The 20,435-nt window shown below is 43.3% G+C and overlaps 1 protein-coding gene across 1 annotated transcript in view; it reads left to right on the top strand.

The window, feature by feature from the left end:
* Window positions 1-20,435, top strand: part of nav3 (neuron navigator 3) — a 205,652-nt gene that overhangs the window by 61,783 nt on the left and 123,434 nt on the right. Inside the window, exons 2-3 of the mRNA XM_022749315.1 lie at window positions 1,532-1,649; window positions 4,514-4,566. Coding sequence (XP_022605036.1) covers window positions 1,532-1,649; window positions 4,514-4,566 — 171 coding nt within the window. The remainder of the gene's footprint in view (window positions 1-1,531; window positions 1,650-4,513; window positions 4,567-20,435) is intronic.

Raw genomic sequence — 20,435 nt, 5'->3', positions numbered from 1 at the left:
GAGATCATTTACAAATCCCACAGAGAAAGATCATAAACAGTGCGGATCTCTGCGCGGTCCCGACGGCCAGAGCTTGATGAAATATTTGTGTTTGTGTTGCGGAGATGTGCGGGGAGCCCGAAGCGTGTGGACGGCGCTCCCTGGCAGCACATTCACCACTCCACTGTAGAGAGGAGAGAGAGAGAGAGAGAGAGAGAGAGAGAGGCAGAGCAGTGTGTCGTCGGTTCAGGCAGCATGGAGGGGGACGTCAGTGAAAGGTCAGCGGCGGCTGTGGAGCTGCAGTACAGGAGCCTGCAGGGGCCAAGCCACAAACTCCTTTTCACTATTCAGTCTATATGTTGTGTGACCTTCTCTTTGTTTGTTATGTTTCTTGATGACGTCTGTAAAGTGCTTTATGTCAGTCATGTTTGTTAAGTAAGTGCAATTTTGAGAGTTTTTTTTAAGTTTTTTAAGTTTAAGCACCAAAGTCATCTTTGTTCTGAGTTTAACTTCCTGTATTAATGAGCCTATCCTGTTCTGGCACCCACTTGAGTTGCACTGCTCAATAAATACAATGTTATGTTGGATAGAAAATGTTGAGTGACAAGGATTTCTGTCAGAAAACAATATTGTTTGCAAACAGCTTGACTTGTCCTTCATGGCAGTGAGAAAATATAAACATCAGGAAGTGCTGTTAAGTCATGTGACTTGACTCTTTGCCGCTGCACGTCATGACTCCTTTAGTGCAGAAACTGAAACGTTACTGATCAGTTACCTTTCATCCAGTTTTGCCATTTCTCTACAGAGTAGATAGATACATTTTAAAGGAGCTATTTGTAAGTTTTGCTATTGCTACATAGCCAACGTTAGCATTAACAGCTGTTTACATACCGGTCTAGAAGAAACTTTGCGAATTAAACATCAAACTTCATTCTTTCACTCACTAAGAGCTGTCTGTAGCAGTGGAAAGAACCACCAGTGCTAACTCTCATCTCTATCATGTCTTTTCTTCTACTGAAGTTAGCATGCTAACCAGCTAGCCCCGGCCCATCTCATCACTTTCCAATCTGCCCTGAAGACGTGGCGCTGCTCAGAGGACGTGTTATAACCTCTTGTATTATAAATGCAACAGTGGTTGAAGCTCTTGTCAAGCGACAATCACCACAAACTTCTTCCGGCAAGAAACCATGTTCAGCGGCAGAGAAAACTTACAAATAGCCCCTTTAATTCTAATAAAAGTTCCTCAACTTAAACTTGACTTTTGTAACTTGATAATATGAGTATGACATCATCTAAATCAGCTTTTGACCAGAGAGCTCATGTTCAGATCATATGATTATCTACAACTTTTATTCACTTAAAACTTTATGACACTGTGAACACAGACGATTCTGGTGTCTGGTCTAACGAATGGGCCAATGTACCAAAATCAGTGAAAACTCCCAGTTTTTGTCACACACACACACACACACACACACACACACACACACACCTCCTCTGTGTCTGTGTTTCTTAAACACACACTGACAGAGTGTCTGTTCTGTCTCTGCAGATTTACACAGACTGGGCCAATCACTACCTGGCCAAGTCCGGCTGCCCGCGCCTCATCAAGGACCTGAGTCAGGACATCACGGATGGAGTCCTGCTGGCACAGATCATCCAAATCATAGGTCAGTATCCGAACACACACACACACACACACACACACACACACACACACACACACACACTTGTCCCAGCAGGACACACACCGACTTCTGTTAGTATGTTGTGTCACTGACTAACAGAACTAACAGTAGATTGTTTTACTTCAGATATAACTGTAAATATTTAAAAAAGATTATTAATGATGCGCAGATAAATAAATCCATGTGTTATCAGCCGTATTAAAACACTGTGTGTTTGTGTATAATTCATTCTGTCTGGTAGATGAAGCGACCACCCACACACACACACACATACACACACACACACACACATGCGCACTGTGCTGTTTGGTCTTTGTTGTGGTGGGTTGGAGGGAAGCTGTGCCTCACTGTGATATTTGGGCCAAGTCACAGCAGCTCTCCCTTGTTTTGGGTGCTGGGCGAGCTGCTGCAGCAGAGATCTGTGACTGCCACTCCGGGGTGCAGAGGCATGTGTCTCCCGTTGGAGCCTACAGAGTCTTTACTTCTCTGTCTCATTCTGTCTGCCTCTCTTTCTTTCTCTCCCCTTTCATGTCTCCGTGTCACTCGTCTTTATCTCTCTGTCTCTGGTGCTCTCCCTTTCCTTCTCACTCCCCAACAGTTGAACTTTTTCTAGGGCTCTCTCTCTCTTTGTCTCTCTCACCCCTCATGTCTTTTATTTAACACACTACGGATGACTTTTTTCAACAAAGAGTAGTGCAGTAATCACATTACAGTCTCAGTAACACAGGGGGCAGCCTTTTGCTGGATGGGCGTTTGTCCTGTGGACAGACGGGTCAGGGATGGAGGCAGATGGAGAAATATACCTTCCAAATTTGTTTAAGATACCCGCTGCATCCTCCGAGCTGGCTACTATAGTAACCCTAACCAGAAAACCAGCAGCATGTGCACATGAATCTGTTTTTACGGTTCACATGTACAGTCTGTGAGGTCATAAATTTTGGGCTGCATACAGATTGGCCATATGGACCCTTGCAGGCCTGGGCAGATGATGGAAATTTATGCCAAGTGGACTCTGGAAGCCACACACATGTGGAAAGTATAATTTGGGCTTTAGTGGGTTTTTTTTTTTTTTTCAAATGCCTAAAATGACCTATGTTTACATTTAAGGACCTGTTGTTGTCGTTGCTGTATGACAGTTGGCAAAGGCAAAAGTAGCAGGTCACTGTTGCCCTGTAAAGCCTGTTGGGGAGGATGGATTTGTCATTTCCGTTTTCCCAGCTTTAACCAAGAAGGTTTTATAACTAAACCTAATTAAACCTTAACCATAGAGGTGGCATTTTGGAAGATGCTGGCAAATAATATATGTATACTAAATATAGTTCCTCAAGCGCCATATCTGGAAACATTTGTATGTGTTGTGTTGGAAGGCATTGACAGATTATGAAATGTATTTTGCCATGTAGTGAGAAACAGACCTAATGGATTAATTGTTTAGTGCTTTATTCTTCCAACACTCACCTGGTTTTGTTCAGGTTTAAATGGTGTGCGGCCCCCGAGGCGTCACTGTGAGGACTTCAGTGCTATGTGCAGTGACTGGGGCTAAAGTAGCTGTTAATGGTCAATAAATACCTCCAAACCACAGGCAGACAGCATGTTGAAGTATAATGCAATTACATTTTCACACAATACATTAAAGCTCCATATTTTCCTCTTTTCCTGTGTTTTACTTGAAGTGTTGATCCATGAGAAGATATATTTATGGTTTTAAGAACCAAAAACCATCTGAATGTAGTTTTACATCTCCTCTCTAAGACTTCTCTCTGCATCTATAGTAACAACAGGTCAGTGAGCCAATCAGAAGAGAGGAGGCTCTGAGCCTCTCTTCTGAATGGCTGACTGTTTTCTGAGTGATCCAATAAAAATATATATAAGATTTCAGGTAAACACTCAGAGAAACCAAGTCCTGCAAGATAGGATGGTGGGTCCAGGTGGGCGGGGCTTTGGCCATGGCTGAGGGCGGTGACTGCTTCGTTGTGACATCACAGAGTTACAGAAGTCCTGACGACTGGTTTTAAGGCTCAGTTTCTGAATACAGCCTGTTCACATTTCTCTGTGGACGGAGGCTTTGATACTTTCAAAGTATTAATATAGAACCTAGACCTGCTTTATAATCAAACAACACATGGACATCCACCTTTAGACTATATGGGACCTTTAATAATCAAGCAACTGCATTTTTCAAGTAACTTGCCCAAATTGGCTGTTATGCAATTACTCTGTCTTTTGGACACATTTCTCTCACATATTCTTTTTCTTCTTCTCACATCTACTGTCTTTGCTCTCTCTCTCTCTTTCTTTCTTTGCGTCTACATCCCTATTCTGAACTTTTATCTTTCTGGGACTCTCTCTCTCTCTCTGTTTGTCTCACTCATTTTCCCCTCAATTTCATAATCTGTCTTTCTCACTGATGCTGTCTGTCTCTTCATTTTTTTTCCATCTAACTTCTTTTCTCTCTTGTTCTCTCTCCCTCTCTCTCTCTCTCTCTCTCTCTCTCTCTCTCTCACTCTCTCGCTCTCTCTTTCTCTCTGTTGGATTGAAACTTTACCCTCCCTGCTCGCCCAAACAGACAATGAGGCCAAGCAGGCCTGTCAGTAATTCTCTGGCGGCAGCTGACGAATTAGGCAGCTTTGCTTCCCAGACCTCTCCTGCGTCGCTCTGCACCTCAACACACACACACACGCACACAGACACACCAACAGTCACACGCTCATGCGCACACACACACGCACCACTCTCTTTTGCTGGATTTGTGCACCTGAACTCAAACGTCGCTGGACGTCGCGATGATGAAGTTCAGGATGGGACGACAGTAAAAATCACATTTCTTCATTTCCTTTCTCACACAGCGAATGAGAAGGTGGAGGATATCAATGGCAGCCCCAGGAGCCAGTCACAAATGGTGAGTGTTTCAACTTTTATTTTCAACCTCATCCATCCTTTACTGCAACTGTTGCGTGAGAGCAAATTATGTTTATGAGGAATATTTATCTGAAGCACTGGCTTTTAACTGCGCTGCTGCGAAGCTGTGATGAAGGTTTTTTTTTTTATTAAATCTAACAGAGTAAAATAAACTGTAAAAGACTTCAGGCGTTACAGGCAGCTGAAGTTTAGGTGATGCTCTCAACAGCACATCCCTTCAACATTACCACACAAACCTGGGACTGAAAATGTAGGATAACTAACAATTTACTACTGCTCTACATGTCAAAGAGAAATATTGTACTCTTTGGACTTTTGCATTTATTTGACAGCTGTAGTAACTAGTTACTTTTCAGATTAAAGATTTTACACGCTACGCTTATAAAAGAAGAATGCACTGTTAGAGATTTCACCAGTGGTCTCCTTTTGTCACATTTCAGATGTCAGTGAGTTGTTGGCAGTTTCTACCACAGACTCATTTCCCCTCTCAGCTTCTCACATGCTTTCTTTTAAATTAACACTTTGAGGCCCAGAGTGCTCAAATTATCAGACGAATGCATTTGTGTGGCAGAATTAAATTTTTCCTTTCCAACCACATGAATCATCTCATGACCTTTCAGATTTGAGCAAAACTTCTCAATTATGTGTTAAATAGTTAAAATAAGCTTATTATTTCTTCTTATTAAAATGCTACAAGTACTGTTACTTTTGATAATTTAAGTACATTTTGCTGATACTTATGTATTTAAGTAGGATTTTTAAATGGACATACTTGAAATACTTGACATGAGTATTTTTACATTGTTTACATTACAAGTACATTTTACATTGTACTTTTACTAAATAGTTCTTCCACCACCTGCCGTGCACCTTCACATGGGAACAACAACCTTAACGAAAACCTCTGAGTGATTTCATTTTGATTGGTAGCAGTCAGCGTCGTCAGCAGGGTCTGAACCCGAAAGTGTGTTTCCAAGGTCACATCTCTCAAGCCAGTTGAAACTGATGATCTACAAACGCTTTAGTCTTTCAGTGTTAATCTCAGACCCTGACTTCAAGCAGCCAATAGCAGAAGGTCTGATGAAAGCCATTCACAAACCGTTACCGTCTTTACTACTCGAGATAGTGATGACTGGAGTAACCACATTGCCACTTGACCAAAAACGCAGCGGAGCCTTGAAAACTTCAAACTTGATTTACTATGCCTTTTTCAATAATCCGTATTTCTGGCTGCCATGTGGCTGAGTGATGCTGGCGGTGTCGTTTTTCCCTCTGTTAATGAGACGACGGGCTGTATAACTGCTGATTGTCGTCACTGTGAGATAATTACCCCTCACTTTAACTGGAGTTGACTAAGTGTTTATGCAGTGTTGGTTTGCCCTGGCATCTGCCGTCCTGCCATTAAAAGTGACTAAAGCTGTTTAGCTGCTTTGGCGCGTTTTTCTCAGTGAGACGCTGTGGGCGAGGAGTGTGTTTGGTCCCGACAGTGTGTGTTTTTTTGTCTGTCAGTCTTTGTGGCTCGTTGTCATCAGATGCTAGAGCTGTGTTGTTGGTTGGACTTCCAGTCAATGGATTTGATAAAGTCTCTGGGTCCCATCACTGAAGTGAACCAGAATGTATTTCACAACTGGTTTCACACGTTTTTTGTTTTTCCTTCATGGTCCAGCTGTGGAGGAAGCAGACGGCAAACTCTGTTTAAAAAAAAAAAAACAGCATTAAAGAACCAGGAAGGAAGAAAACGTTAAGGTCATGTGAACCCTTGTATCCCATAATGTCTCTGTGTGGGTTCAGTGTGTGAAAAGCAGTTCTGGAAAGATAAACTACTGCACATTTATTTATTTTTACTGTCACATAAAGTGATTCTGGTCCTGGAGTCCAGACTGAGGCACCGGTCACTCTGGGAGAGCTGCTGCAGCACCGCAAGCATGTGGCTCGATATGCCAGCGACCTCTGTGTGTGTTTGTGTGTGTGTGCACGCAGCTAGCTCTTTGTCTCCGTCGCTTACTAAGCCCATTGATCCAGCACCTGCTCTGACCACAGAGGGTCCGGCCAGCTTGGGAAAATGGAAGTTTGAGGAAGCACGGTCGCTTATAGTGTGGGCGCAGAGGGAAGGAAGCATCTGACACACACACACGCACACACACACACACACACACACACACACACACACACACACACACACATATGACATCCACAAAGACGTAGCCAGTGAGCAGGGCCACTGTTCAGAATAGTCAAGGTTTATAGGATAAAGAAACAGTTTGCTGAAGACATGTGGAGTTTGAGGGTATTTGAGAAAAAGTAACCACCAGCTGAAACTAAAACAGTTGCAGAACTCATACCTACTGTAAATAAATCTAGTAAACCATTTAATCCAGTGATATTGCAGTTAGCTACATAGAACAGAGGGCAAAAGGTGCTTTCACACCAAACCTGTTTGGTATGTTTTAGTGTGCTTTGTTTGGGCTGGTGCAAAATCTGTCAGTGAAACTGTACAAGCCACCTGAAAAAGAGGGTTTCAGTCTGGGTCCAGTCTGACTCCAGTACATTTCATTTGTGGTATGAAAGCATCCAGACTAACCTCAGTGTTTCATGGTAGGAGATATATGATTTTTTTTTCATGAAGCCATCTGTGTGAACTGTCAAGGAAGCGATCTAACTATGTGGACATATATAATTATGGAAGTCATTTGGTAACCATGGTAACACCTGTACCCATCTGCACAGGAGTGCAGATTTTCCTTAATCAATCGGAATTTGAAAAGCAGTTAGTGATGGAGTGTAGTGACGACACAGTAACTATCTCTGTCACCTCTGTTTCCGTCATTATCGTTATTATTTATAAACTGATAAAGCTCATAATCGGTTATTTCTCAGTGAATTCTGTGACACCAGAGAAGAAGAATAACCACATCAGGTAACATAAACTGCAGCATGACTTGCTGTCAGCAAGCAGCAACCTCCAGGGCTCCAAAAGTGAGTCAGTTCCCATAGACTCCCCTGTTAAAAAGCCCAACTTTACAGCAGAAACAAACATGTTTTCGTTGTTAAGGTTGTGGCCACTGGGGTGGTCACATGCTTGCCACAAGCCGGCGTGAACTGAAATCTGCACACACGCCCCCCCTCTTTGATAATTTTTGCCCATTAGCAGGGAGTTAGGCAGAGTCAGACACTGCCAAGATGGCGACAGTGGAGCGGCTCACTCTGAGCTTCAAAACCGCTCCTCAGAAACCTGTGGGTGATGCCACAGAGTCTACGTCTTTATTTGCAGTCTATGACTGCCAGTCACCACTGTTGATGCAGAATGACAGTTACCTTTCAGTCCATGTGTCTTTATGCTTGCAGTAGTTTCATTTGTAAAGTCAGTGTGAACAAGAACGCGGTCAGAACTAAAAAAAACGATGATGTACAATTTTTTTTCCGTAGCTGGACCAAATGAACCAAACCCCCCTTAGGGATCAAGGTGATGACACATGAACATATACAGTATGGCTGTGCAGAACTATTTGGTTTGGCTTGTTTGTCCCATGAGCTCGAACCCTGATATTAATCTGAAAGAAAAACCGGAGCTATTTTTTAACTGTTGGCTGCGTATTGACAAGATGAGCTGTGAATGTTGGAAACCTGCCACTGGCCACCTTGCACCTGGAGCTTAAACGCCTTGGCCAGAGACATCACAGTAGCAACAGCTGTCAGTGCAGGGGCAGATGAGTCTGATTTACTTCCTCTGCACAGATTTTTCCCCCATTTGGGATGTGAAATCATGATCCAGGAGTCACAAGCCTGTTTCTCTAACTGGTGGGCCCGCTGCTGGTCCGGTGAGTGGACCGAGGCCAACAGAGCAGCTGCTGGAAGCGCAGGAGCAGAGACCCGCACGGCACCAGCATCTGCGATCCTCTCAGCTAATCGAAATACATAATACGCTCTTTTTCCCCTAAAGCCGCGCTCACAATGCGAGAGATCCACACTCCAGTTGAAAGCGATCATTTCCTGTCGAGCTAATCCAACGGACGGTCAGTAAGTGTAATGGCCAAGATATGCCGCCAACAGCCAATACAAGCACTTTTTCTCAAATAGTTATTGTGATTCATGAAGAAAATGATCCGGTTGCATCCATCAGTGGAGGGAATGGAGAGATTTAAAGTACGTTCTGTTTATTTTTGATGCCTGATCAGATCAAGATACTTAATCTCCAAACTTCCTGTCAACCTTTCGTACTCAGCCAGGTAGCCTCGCCAAGGAAGTGATTACAGTTGGCTCCTGAATAACTATCCCTCATAATTATAAGGCTGAAGGGTATCGCCTCTGACTGCCCCAAGGGCTCATGGGAAAGCGCGCCAAAGTACGGTGGAATTATGAATTAATGACCCCCGTTTCCCAGGTCTCCCTCCTCTACTCTCTCCAATTTGCTCTCATCAAGAACAATATGTAAAAGAGTCTGACCTGTGATCTCCTCACTGTTACAGTGTGTAATAAAAGGCTGCATTTATACTGCGCAGGTATCCTCCATTAATGCTAAAAGGTCACATTATGGCGATCCGATAGCTGAGTGGTTGTGGCGCACACCATGTTGGTGCCAATTCCCTGAACAGCTAGTCCCCGGTTCCATTCCCATCTGGTTTGCCTCTTTGCTGCATGTCGTTCCCCTTCGCTCTCTCCCGATATTTCCTGTTAACCTTCACTGTCCTATCATATTAAAACACCAAAAAATGCTGTCCCATAACTTTTCTTAGACTTAGACTCAAAATAATGCAATAAAACAGCAGTTACACTTACACTTACATCCTTTAAGTAATAGGTTGTTGATCCTCTCTTAGATCCCTTAAATCCCTGGTCTTACTGCTTTTAATACTGCGGACACATTTCTTTTTTTTCTTTTTTTTTCCCCCTTGTACTTACAGTTTGTCTTGAGAATAGAGTGAGAGCACAGCAATCTAAAACAAAATGTCAGAGCTCCTATGCGGCCGTATCTGTTCTGTGCAGTAGTTTCTTGCAATGATGGAAGGATAAGTATTTTTCTTCAGCATTTCTCGTTGGCCAGTGAAAACATCTACATTTTAAATGCAAATGATGTTCCTCACATCCGAGGCCCAGTGGTCAGACTGGGCGAAATTGCAAACATGCTCATTTTTTGGTTTGGAATGGTTTTGGGTTGGATTTATTTGTGTAGGAACAAATGATTACTGGGGAATTTGTTTATGAAATTTGGGGGCGGAGCTGGTCCACAGAGCTGTACCCCTCCGACCACATATTTGGTCCCGGAAGGAATCATCCGCAACCGCTGTGTGCAGGAAAGTGAAGATGATGAGAACGAGGAGTGACAGGAGCTGGGGACAAGGGGGCTTTCAACCCAGTGGAGATTTGAGTTCGGTTCTGTTTCTTTCCACTGTGTTTAATACGATTCCTTTCACTGTTTTTCGGCTTCGTGATAATAGATAAGAGGAGAGATGGAAAATGCACGACACGCTCTTTAGTTTGTCTTCTCAGTTTGGTTTTTAATGTCCTCTCCTATCACATCTCTCACTGTGGTCCTCTCTTATAGATTTACTTCTCGTTTTGATATTACGGGTAAAAGTGCTCAGGATGTAGAACTATAAATGCATTCTGTGGATTAAGGATTTCACACTGTGTTTGTGTGAATCTATCAAACGTCTCAGTCACCTCACTCTGCAATCCCTCTCCCATGTAAAACCTCACGCCCTCTGACGGTGCACTTTCTCCTAAGTGCGCAGACATCTGAAGGAATTAGATGCAGGTTTTTGAATCGAGTCGCCCCCCCACCCCATCCCCACATTTCTCAGAAGAATTGTGCTCAAAACACGAGAGCGGCAGGGGGGGGACGGCAGAAGAGGCCCATTCAGCAGAAAATAGTAAAGCCTCGCTACACTAATCCTCATTATAGACAGACATCATTAGCAAACCACAGAGCACTTCCCTGCAATACGGATGACTGTGCAGTTTCACTGTTCAATGTGTGAGCGCGTGTGTGTGTGTGTGTGTGTGTGTTTAGTTTGTAGCAACCTCATCAAAGGATGTCAGGGAAAAAACAAACACTTGTCAAAGTCTTACATGATGCAGAGATGTGTCAGCAGAAGGCTGCGCAGGTTGAGGTAGGAGAGATTACATCAAACAAATCACAGACTTTAAAGTCAATTCCCTCCTGCTGCTTTTTATTTGCGGTCTTATATTCTAACGTGTGTCGTGGATCATGTTTGGATCGACGTTTGTGAAATATTACTGCACTACATTTTAAATGGAGAACTAGTTGATGTTACCCTGCACTGTTGAAGGAGCAGACCGTGGCAATGCAAGGACAATGTCTCACTGTTGTGATGTTTTTTTTTTTTCAGCACATAAAAGATCATTTCTGCATCATTAGTAATTGATTGAAGAGATTTTAGGAAACTTTTCAGGAGAAGGAAGTTTTTTTTTTGTTGTTTTTTTTTTTTAAAGCTATTTTTTGGGGTATTTTTTGTCTGTATTGTGATAGTTGCAGTGAGAGAGAGAGACAGGAAAGTCATGGGGAGAGAGAGAGGGGATGACATGCAGCAAAGGGCCATGAGTCAGATTGGAACCCAGGCGGCTGCAGAAAGGACTAAGCCTAGAGAAGGAAGACAGTTTAGAGAGGAAAATATACATTAGTGCTGAGGATATTCTGTGCGCAACTTTATTTGACATGTGGTTGTGTGAGGTAGTTATTTATAGTCAGCGCCCTCTCCGTTTAGAGGAGCAGCAGGAGCACCGGTACATCAGCTGAGTGATGAGCTGCTGTGGACAGAGCCGTCCGCACTAACACGTTTTAAACACTTTAAGTAAGTAACAAAAAAAGTGGAAGAAGAAGAAGTGTTGCTTTGTTTTGAAGAGTTTCACCACTTTATTTTACCTTCAAACAGCCCGTCGCTTTGGAACTATACAGTTTGTGAACCGCTGAGCTGCTGTATCCCTACGCACAAGCGCGTCGTATTACTCCGCAGCTCAGCTGTTCCAGTCAGAGAGAGCTAAGTGTAGGTGCACTTGGAATACAGTAGTTCAACGTTTTTTTTTACAGCAAGATAAAGCTGGTTCTCTAAACTGGGAGCGCACTGATACACTGACTATGAATAAGTACCTCACACAACCCCTCGTCAAACAACATGAACTATCACTTTGAGCTTCTGGGGAACTGCTGGGTTATGTGGTGCATTATATTCTCTGAACATATCATTCAGACCTTTAGCAAACAAATCTTTAACACAGAGTCCAGAGGAAATGACTCATAACTGTCAGTGTTTGTAGCTCCTCTCACCGGTGACTAACATGCACCATTGTCGGCTCAGGCTTGAAATACATTATGTTAAATGCACTGAAACGATTTGATGGTGTGTCTGCGCTGCAGATGGGCGGCCGTGTCTCATACAGTCCGTGCTTTGTTTCTGAACCGAACATTCAAACAAAGCAACAAGCTAAACTAGAGTACCTGCGAATCCGAAACTGAAGCACGCCACACGGTGACGTGAACGCTCACTGGTGCGTGTTCTATTGATGATGCAGCTGCTTCAACAAATAGTTCCACATAGTCAGTTAAAGCAGATTGTTCTGTATTTTGGCCTCAAAGCAGGTCTGGAAGGGGTGTGCTGCCTTTGAGGCCTAATTGAGTCTAGGGTTTCTTGGAGGCTATAAAAGGCCACTAGTCTCATCTGGGCCCCATCTGTTGGCAGCCTGCACACCAGCCAGACAAGAGGACAAACAGCACGAGCCACTCAGCAGTATCATCTTCACCGGCCCGACGCTCCGTTATTAATCTCTGCTTCCAACTGATCATCTTCCTTGTTTGATCCTCCGGGCCCCGGGGCCCTGTGAGGCCAAACCAACTGGCATCTGCGTGATGCTTTTTCCTCAGGTCGTTGGTTCCATTACAGCAACCCTGGCTGTCAGGAGATTCACCTATTATGAGAGTCAGTTGGTCTAGAAATACACCGACAAATGGATGATGGGAAGTCGGGGCTTCAGAGAGTGGTCTGAAGAGGACAGAGGCAGATGGCCAGTTCAGACTGCTGAAACCGCAGCTATTCAGAGGATATAAGTCAATCTGTCCTCTCGTTCACAGTGTGAATTGCCTCGATGGTGGAGAGGTGAGCTTGTGACCAGACGGCTCTGAGTTCCAATCCATTTTTAGGTGGAAAATCTGGCAAGTAAAAGAGAGTGAGAAATGTCCTCTGAAACAGCAAAAGCAGCAAAACACAAATTTAAACCTTGAATTTTGTCCAAAACATTGATTACCTTAAATGAAATTAGAGTCACATTCCGACACAAAACAGCAACTGTTTTTGTCAAACCCACTTTAGACTTTCTGCCAAACACCAGACCGCAGACAGGCAAAGTCTGATGGTGAACAGAGACGGGCATGTAGCAGCTAGAAACAGATATGCTATTGTTGATTTGCTTTATCATTTAATGTGACACTATCAAAGCAGGATAAATAATCAACATAACAAAGGGGCAGCTTTGACATTATGATCAGAATATGGAGGTGGGATCCTGGAGAGATGTCTGTCCACTGCAAATGTCACATTATTGATGTGCACCATTTCAAAGCTAAGGCTTGGTGTTCGTCCTCGTTTTTTCAATATTTTTCCATTATTAGAGCTCTAGGTGTTGAAAGGTGTGTGTGATGAAGCTGTGATGCCCCAAGTCGGGATGTCAAGAACCACTACCAAGGGCTCGGACTGTGATCCAGTTTTTAGCGTGTGGCTGCTCAAGTGCCTCAGCAGCTGTTGCACTAAAACTGGCTCTCACACTGTGTGAAGATGACTCCCTTCGCTCTCTGACTCTTGTGAATTCTTCTTTGTGGTTCATCTTCTTTTTCTTTGTTCCTCCTAAACCACCAGTTTGTTTTTGTTTTTTTTTTTATGAGGAAGTGTGCGTGTGTGTGTGTGTGTGTGTGTGTGTGTGTGTGTGTGTGTTCTGGAGCACAGGTTGACCCTGTCATATGTTAGCCACTTCGGCGGGATGGACAGAGCACCGTGGGGCTTGTTACAGGCGCACTTGTAGCGCAATAGGAAGCTTTTAATCACTCATTATAACTGAACGACATCGGCAGATGTTCTGTTGAAGGAGCGGAGAGCTGGCTTGTTAAACTGGCTCAGTGAAGGACTCCTAACCTTTGATATAGCTCTGTGTGTTTGACTGCGACACACCAGCTGCAGCTTCTCTCTTGGCCGGTCCGAACGTTGCTTTATTCACTGCGAATGTGAAAATTTGGGAGCAGTAAAGAAAGCTGCCTCTTGCTTTATCCTCTGTTGCTCTTCCAAGGACTCGTCACCAGCTCATTCCACCACCAGGACACCTTCACTCGTGCTGTTACAGCAGCTTCCCACCTCCCTGCCCTGAGTGAACTCGAGCCCACCACCTCAGCCATCCATGCGAGCGATCGCTGAGCATCACAGAAACAGGCATGTAGTTGTAGTTTGCGCTGCTTCACAAAGGGAAAAAAAGCAATTGTGTTTTGTTTGCTGAAAAAGTCAAAGGCCATGATGTTTTTAACTACGTCCTCCCAAAAAGTGCAGTGAAAGCTGCATTAAGTCCATCACTCCAGCTTTACACTAAACTAAAGGAACAAAGTGGTTTGTCATCTTTTATATTTAAATGCATCTTTTCCAGTGAGCAGAGGATGACCACACACTGAGAAATGAGGTGAATATATGACATCGCAGGGCTCTGCTGAGGACTCGCATTGATTTAAATTAAGAGAAAGTCATTATTAGAGCAGTTAAAACATTTCTTTGCTCACTACTTTTACTGATGAAGATTAAGGGGGATATTTACTGAGGGTTTGTGGGTCTTTTTTAGGTGCTAAATAGCCACGCTGTTGTTTCTCCTAAGAGACCACACGGAGGTTTGGCTCAGGCTGAAGGGAAAAGAGGCGGCGCCATGTTACTGCAGTTACTGTTTAGAGGTGCAAAACATGGGAGGCGGGGATGTAAATTAGCTGCTGAGCCTGATTTATCACCTCAGACTGACCAGTGCAGCAGAGGAAACTGCATCTGACGTTTAACAGCTGGGAAAAGCTGGTGTTAAAATCTGCCGCTCTGTTTTGTCGGACACCCATGGAGGGTGAGAGAGAGAGAGAGAGAGAGAGAGGGAAGCAGTGAGACAGTGAACATGCTCAACATGTGACTGTAATGGCCTGAAGACTACTGCAGCAGATTATGAAGATGCATTATAAAGTACTGTGCAGCAGCTCTCACACTATTTTACCTCCACATCCAGTCCTGCTTATTTCTCCTGACTTGTCATGGCTCATAGCAGCTTCAGTCAGGTACGTTACAACTGTAGCAGCCAGTAATCCGCTAATAATACTCATCCCATCACTGACTTTGTTGAGCTGGGCTATTAGTCCATTGAACTAATATTTCCTCACATATAGCCCCGCCTCCTCTCTTGTGGGATGCATGCACATTTGCAGCTCCCAAACTTTCTTCTCTTAAATTACTATCTCCAGTTCAGAAACAAATAAAAGTCTCATATACGCCATTGTTTTTCAGACATGCAACACGTGTCAAAACACTGCAGTAAAAATGAGCTGTGGCTGGTTTCATTCACATCTTGTGTCCTTAAATTGAAAAAAAAAGAATAGTGATGCAAAAGTCAAATAAGTGAAATAATCAGTCGACACCATGACTGAGTATTTCCACCTTGACCTGCAGTGAACCAATGACAGTCTCATAAAAACAGATTCAGACAGCCAGGGTTTCATACATCACAATCCTAAGGAACCAATCCTGTCAACTTGTGGGGACGGGGGGCGGGGCTAAATAAACCTGAATCCTTGTCAGCACAGAGAGCGAGAGAGTTAGCATTAGCACAACCCCTAACACTGTGTCAGCCACTGCCAGTTGCAAGCTAACACACAACATAAACAAGTAAAAGATGCTAACTATGCTAACCGTTCTGATCCGTCTGCTAGTCTCTGGTTCTGGTCTCAACAGATTCCTCATCTGAGTCTGGGTCTGACTGAGTCTCAAACATGTGGCTGAGTCTCTCTGATGTTTCCACCTCTAACCATCTTGATACTCTCTGCTCTTTCACCTGTCCACCTGGAGCCAGCAGGTGGTGGGCGGGGTATTTTTTTTCTTCTCTTTTTATATGTAAAAACCAAACAAAAGAGGATTTTTACAGAGTTTAAAACATGTCTGGAGAGGAACTTTAAATCCTTCAAATCAACAAGAACTATATGACTGGTGGTTTCTGTCCATTTAGGAAACGGCCTCCAATGACATCACAGATGATTTTGTATTCATCATGTAATACAAAAATATAGATACAGTGGGGTCTAAAAGTCTGAGACCACTTTCCACATACTGTGTTTCAGCTTCTACATTTGCTCACATTAATTGAAGGCCCTGTAAATAGAAAATAAAAGTCACATCGAATCACAGCTCTTTGTACTTTACAGTCTACACTGTAATAAGAAGTCATACGATGACATTACAAAGGACAAAAAAGGTTTGCGAACCAGCAGTCAGCAGCAGGCCCGTGAAGACCTCTCTCACCTTGCATTGGTCAGCAGCAGGTTTATACAAACAGATGCCGAAGAGTCCGCAGCTTCACCTCACTGACCCTTTCGGGAGAAGCGGCCGCAGACAGGGTTTGACCGCAGACAGGGTTTGACAGCCTGAATTTGCTGCCTGTCAGCAGTAATGCTCTCCATCATGACGGTGATGTTTACCTGTACTCGATAACAGGACTGCAACAGTGTGTACGTGTGAGAAAAAAGAGAGAGACAACAGCGAGACAAATCATGCAGCTCCAGATGGTGTCATCAAGAAATACTTAACATTGTCCTCTCGCACCTGAAAACATCATTTGTCCCTCTCTGCTACTTTGCTGTACTTCTGCTGTGAATATTAATGAGACCACTGCATCTTCTTTCAGCCGTCAGTCATATATTTACTTACAGAGCCATTAGCTGAGATGAGGTTAACTGAGAGGAGGTTTGTAGATGCATCTCAGAACCTCTCAGCCCAGTTGTTTTTCATTTTACTTTAAAGGGAGACTCCATTAGCATGATAATCAGATTGCATTTCCATTCCATTTCACTTTGTTAATTCAGCCTTGTGTCGTATTATATTTGCTGTTTTCATGTTGGGACTTGACAAGGGTTTATTTGGGTTTTGTTTTGCCCGAACCAGTCAGTGGTGAGTGATGTATCGTACATGCTGATTTAACAGATGTTATTTCAGTGATTCAACTTCCACAGCTGTGTCAATCTCGTTCATTTTGACACCTGTTGTTCCCTGGTCCTGAAGTCTGTGGGTTTTTTGAATGGAGTTTTGGTCTGTGGTTAACACAAGTTCATGATATTTTCACGGTTTATTCTGCAACATAAGATACGTCAGTAAATACCCCAGTCCTGATTTCTTTAAGCTTTTATGTCTCTTATGAAAGGTTGGTTGCTAACAAGTGTGTAAATGAGACTATAGAGGTTGTCGGGGACGTTAAACGTCATCACACCGAACGTGGAAACCGATCTGCTCACCGGTCCACCTTTACAGCCTCACTGTGATTATCAACTTCGTAAGAGGACAGGTTTTTGTAGAAGAGATAAGTCCTAAGGCTATGTGTTGGAGGTTTAGTGGTGGTGAAGTCATGTGACCGTGGTGTAGTTAGTTTATAGCCTAACATTAGCTTTTTACTTCTGCTGGACGTATTTGGGCTTCGTCAGTGAAGATAATCCCGTTGAACAAAACGTTTCTCTAACCAGGTGAAACAGCCGTCCGTGGTCACAACACCAGACTTATCTGAATTGCTGCATAAATTTGAGATGTGGGCAATAATTGTGTAACCAGTCTATCACTTGATTGATTTTACATGGAGGAGCTTATATGACATCACCTGGATGGGTGTGAAGAAAGACAATATTGAGTCGTGTAATGGGAAGTGCAGGATCCAGTGGGTTTGGGACTGAAAGTCGGGGGATCTGCTTCAGTCTGTTTTGTCTTTTCTTCCTCATCTTTATGGAAATGCAAAACTTAACTGATGGACTGCACTTTTAATTGCACAGCATTCCAGAAGAGGACGTCCATGATGACACTTGGTTGCTAGGATATTTGCAGTGACACATAGTCTATTGTTCTTATGTTGCTGATGTATAATTACACTTTATTCTACTGTAGCTCAGGCTGAAATATGTCTAAAATGAAAAGGAAAAAAAACAAACTTGAGAACAGAGAAAGAAAACGTGGACAGACGAATGACAGGAGCAATTATTGCTTCATTTAGCAACTGTTTTTAGACCGCATCATTAACAGAGCTGATGATAAGATCTGACTTGAGAAATGAAAAAGGATTTAAAGAGGTGAACCCAGAGATTGATGAGGTGACTCGTTTGTCTTGGCCATCCATGCCATCTTCATTTCTCTCTCTCTCTCTCTCTCTCTTTACCACTCACTCACACACATGTGGACACACACACACACGCACACCCACCCACCCACCCTGTCTGTGCAGCAGATGCGCGAGGACACATGGAAGCTCTCCAAGTTATTTGATGCTGTAAACATCTGAAAACGAACCACCATACATAATTGAGACATCCACAGATATAGGCTCGTGTTGCCATGCAGATCCTGTTGATTATACATCATGTGTGTTTACGTGCTGAGCGAGCGAGCGAGCGCTGTAGCTCCTTTAAGACACAGGAATGTCACAGGCAGAGACATCCTTAAAGAAAATTATTGTTTTATTTACAAGAAAATGAGGTATGACGCGATGAAGCTCAGCTCAGAGCTTGTTTTGTCTCTGAAGCCCTCGGCTACTTGAATTGAATCATTGTAGTTTGGTTTTCTTTCGCTAGAAAAAAGTTTTATGGCGTGTAGTTTCATAACATTTAGACTGCTATGAATGCAAACTTTGTCAGCCTGAGCAGGCCGGATGGAGCTGGATATATGAGGTGTAGTGTGAGGGTCAAACGCAACCTCTTTTTCTAAGTTTTTAGGTGTGACAGATCCTCAGCTATCAGCCGTGTGATGGATTTCGGTCAGGGTAAAGGGATTATGGGGGACTGCCACCATGATTAATACGGCATACAGCAGCTCCTCAGCCAACGTGTGATGAAAAAGTTTCTTTACTTTGGATTTTGACATGATGAGAAAAGATCCCTGGATTATTAGACAGGCTCCTTTAACCCAGCCTCCCCTCAGCCCATCAGCTGCTCTACACTCTGTCCCATTTGATCTGTTTTGATTCATCCTCTGTCAGCAGCTGTCTGCTGTGGACACACTCAGAGTGATAGGGTGGGGTGAAAGAGGAATCAATGGACTGTTAGGGATGAGCACAAGTGTCAGACCCTCAGTCTGAAGTGGGGGATGGGGGGGTGTGGCACTGATGCAGAATTGACAGACAGTGAGAGAAGTGGTCTGTTTAATAGAAGGAACCCCGAGTGGTTTCAAATTCTGACTCTCTGAGCTGACGTGTCCTTCAGGTTTTGGCTCTCAAGGGCAAAAAAAACGTACAAATAATTCTTACCCTTGTAGAGGGATTTGTCTTTGTGTGCATGTAAACCTTAAGATTTCAAAGCAGCTCAACTGAGCGGCAGCGATTAATAAAGTATATTCTATTCCCAGTCATGTGTCGGCCCAGCATGAGTGATGAGCTCTGCCTCATTAGGTTTCAAATGCCAAGAGGAATTGATAGGTACAAAAGGTGCGTATTCATCTTGCCATGTGGAAGAAAAAAGCAAACTTTGATACGGAGGTGTCTGAGGCAAAACTAATTCTGTTAGCTTCAGCTGGTATTGATTCTGATCTGCAGGGAGGAAAGCTTAAAACGATGACACAGTGGTTTGTACATGAAGGATTTTGGTTTGATTTGTTTTGATTCACCAGACTCATCACTAGACTTTGATTTCAGCCTTAGGCCAAATAAATGTCTAAAGAGATGCTGCAAAAAAGCCAATGAGCTCTTCAGTGTTTTCTTTGAGGAACACACATAAAAAACGCAGCCTGTAATGGCTGAACCCTACCCCACTGGTCATTTAGGTTCCAGCCACCAGTTCCACCATTGGAAAAGAAAGACTAGAAGTCAATAGGAGTCAACTGAGTCATCCCAAGAAGTATTGAGAAAAAAGCTGCATTTGTGAAGCTCGAGTCATCTGTGTTTTTGAAAAATGGACTTAGGGATTTAAGGTGGCATGTATTTTCCAGTGGATATATAGCATTTTGGAGTAAAACCCATCAATTATTGAGCCGTGCTCATGTGCTGTACAGCGCTAACGCCTGGTTTTCCAGTCCTGTCTTCAAGGAGGTTGTTTTCTTTCCCGTAGGAAGTGGTAATTGAGGTGTTGGCCCATTTGTATTCAGCAGTTGCATCGAAGGGATAAGACTTTTCCAATTCCAGCGATCATACATCAGTCACTTGATACCTTTTAGAAAGACTCAATGAAAATCAGGACAGTTTTCACAGGCGAGGAGAGACGAGAGGAAATTCAGCTGCTAACATGCAGAAGTAGCCAATGTGTCATTTTAAGTCTCACCAGAGTGGAAAGAGTAAATGAACGTACTCAAGTACTATAGAAAGGCTACAACTTTGCTGTAAACAGTTAACAAAAGACAGAAAGATGAGTCATTTTGTCACAAAGAACAGTTTCATGTGATTTTCTCTGTTCAAAAGTCTGAAAGAACAGGCTTTTAATGGCAGAAAGAAATCAATAAAAGAAAAAGTGCATGAACAAATTGAAGCCATTAGACCTTTATCTTGTTAACTATTTGCTAATAGAACCACCATCTACAGCTGCTCAGTTTCTTGTGCATTTGCATTGTCGTTTTCACATGAAAAGTGATTATACAAAAAATACATATATGTGAAAGTGGA

The sequence above is a fragment of the Seriola dumerili genome, unplaced genomic scaffold (genome assembly GCF_002260705.1).
Source record: "Seriola dumerili isolate Sdu_G_001 unplaced genomic scaffold, Sdu_1.0 BDQW01000138.1, whole genome shotgun sequence".
NCBI classification, from domain to species: Eukaryota; Metazoa; Chordata; class Actinopteri; order Carangiformes; family Carangidae; genus Seriola; species Seriola dumerili.
Note: the sequence above shows the minus strand (reverse complement) of the source record. Positions and strands in the feature narration are given on the sequence as shown.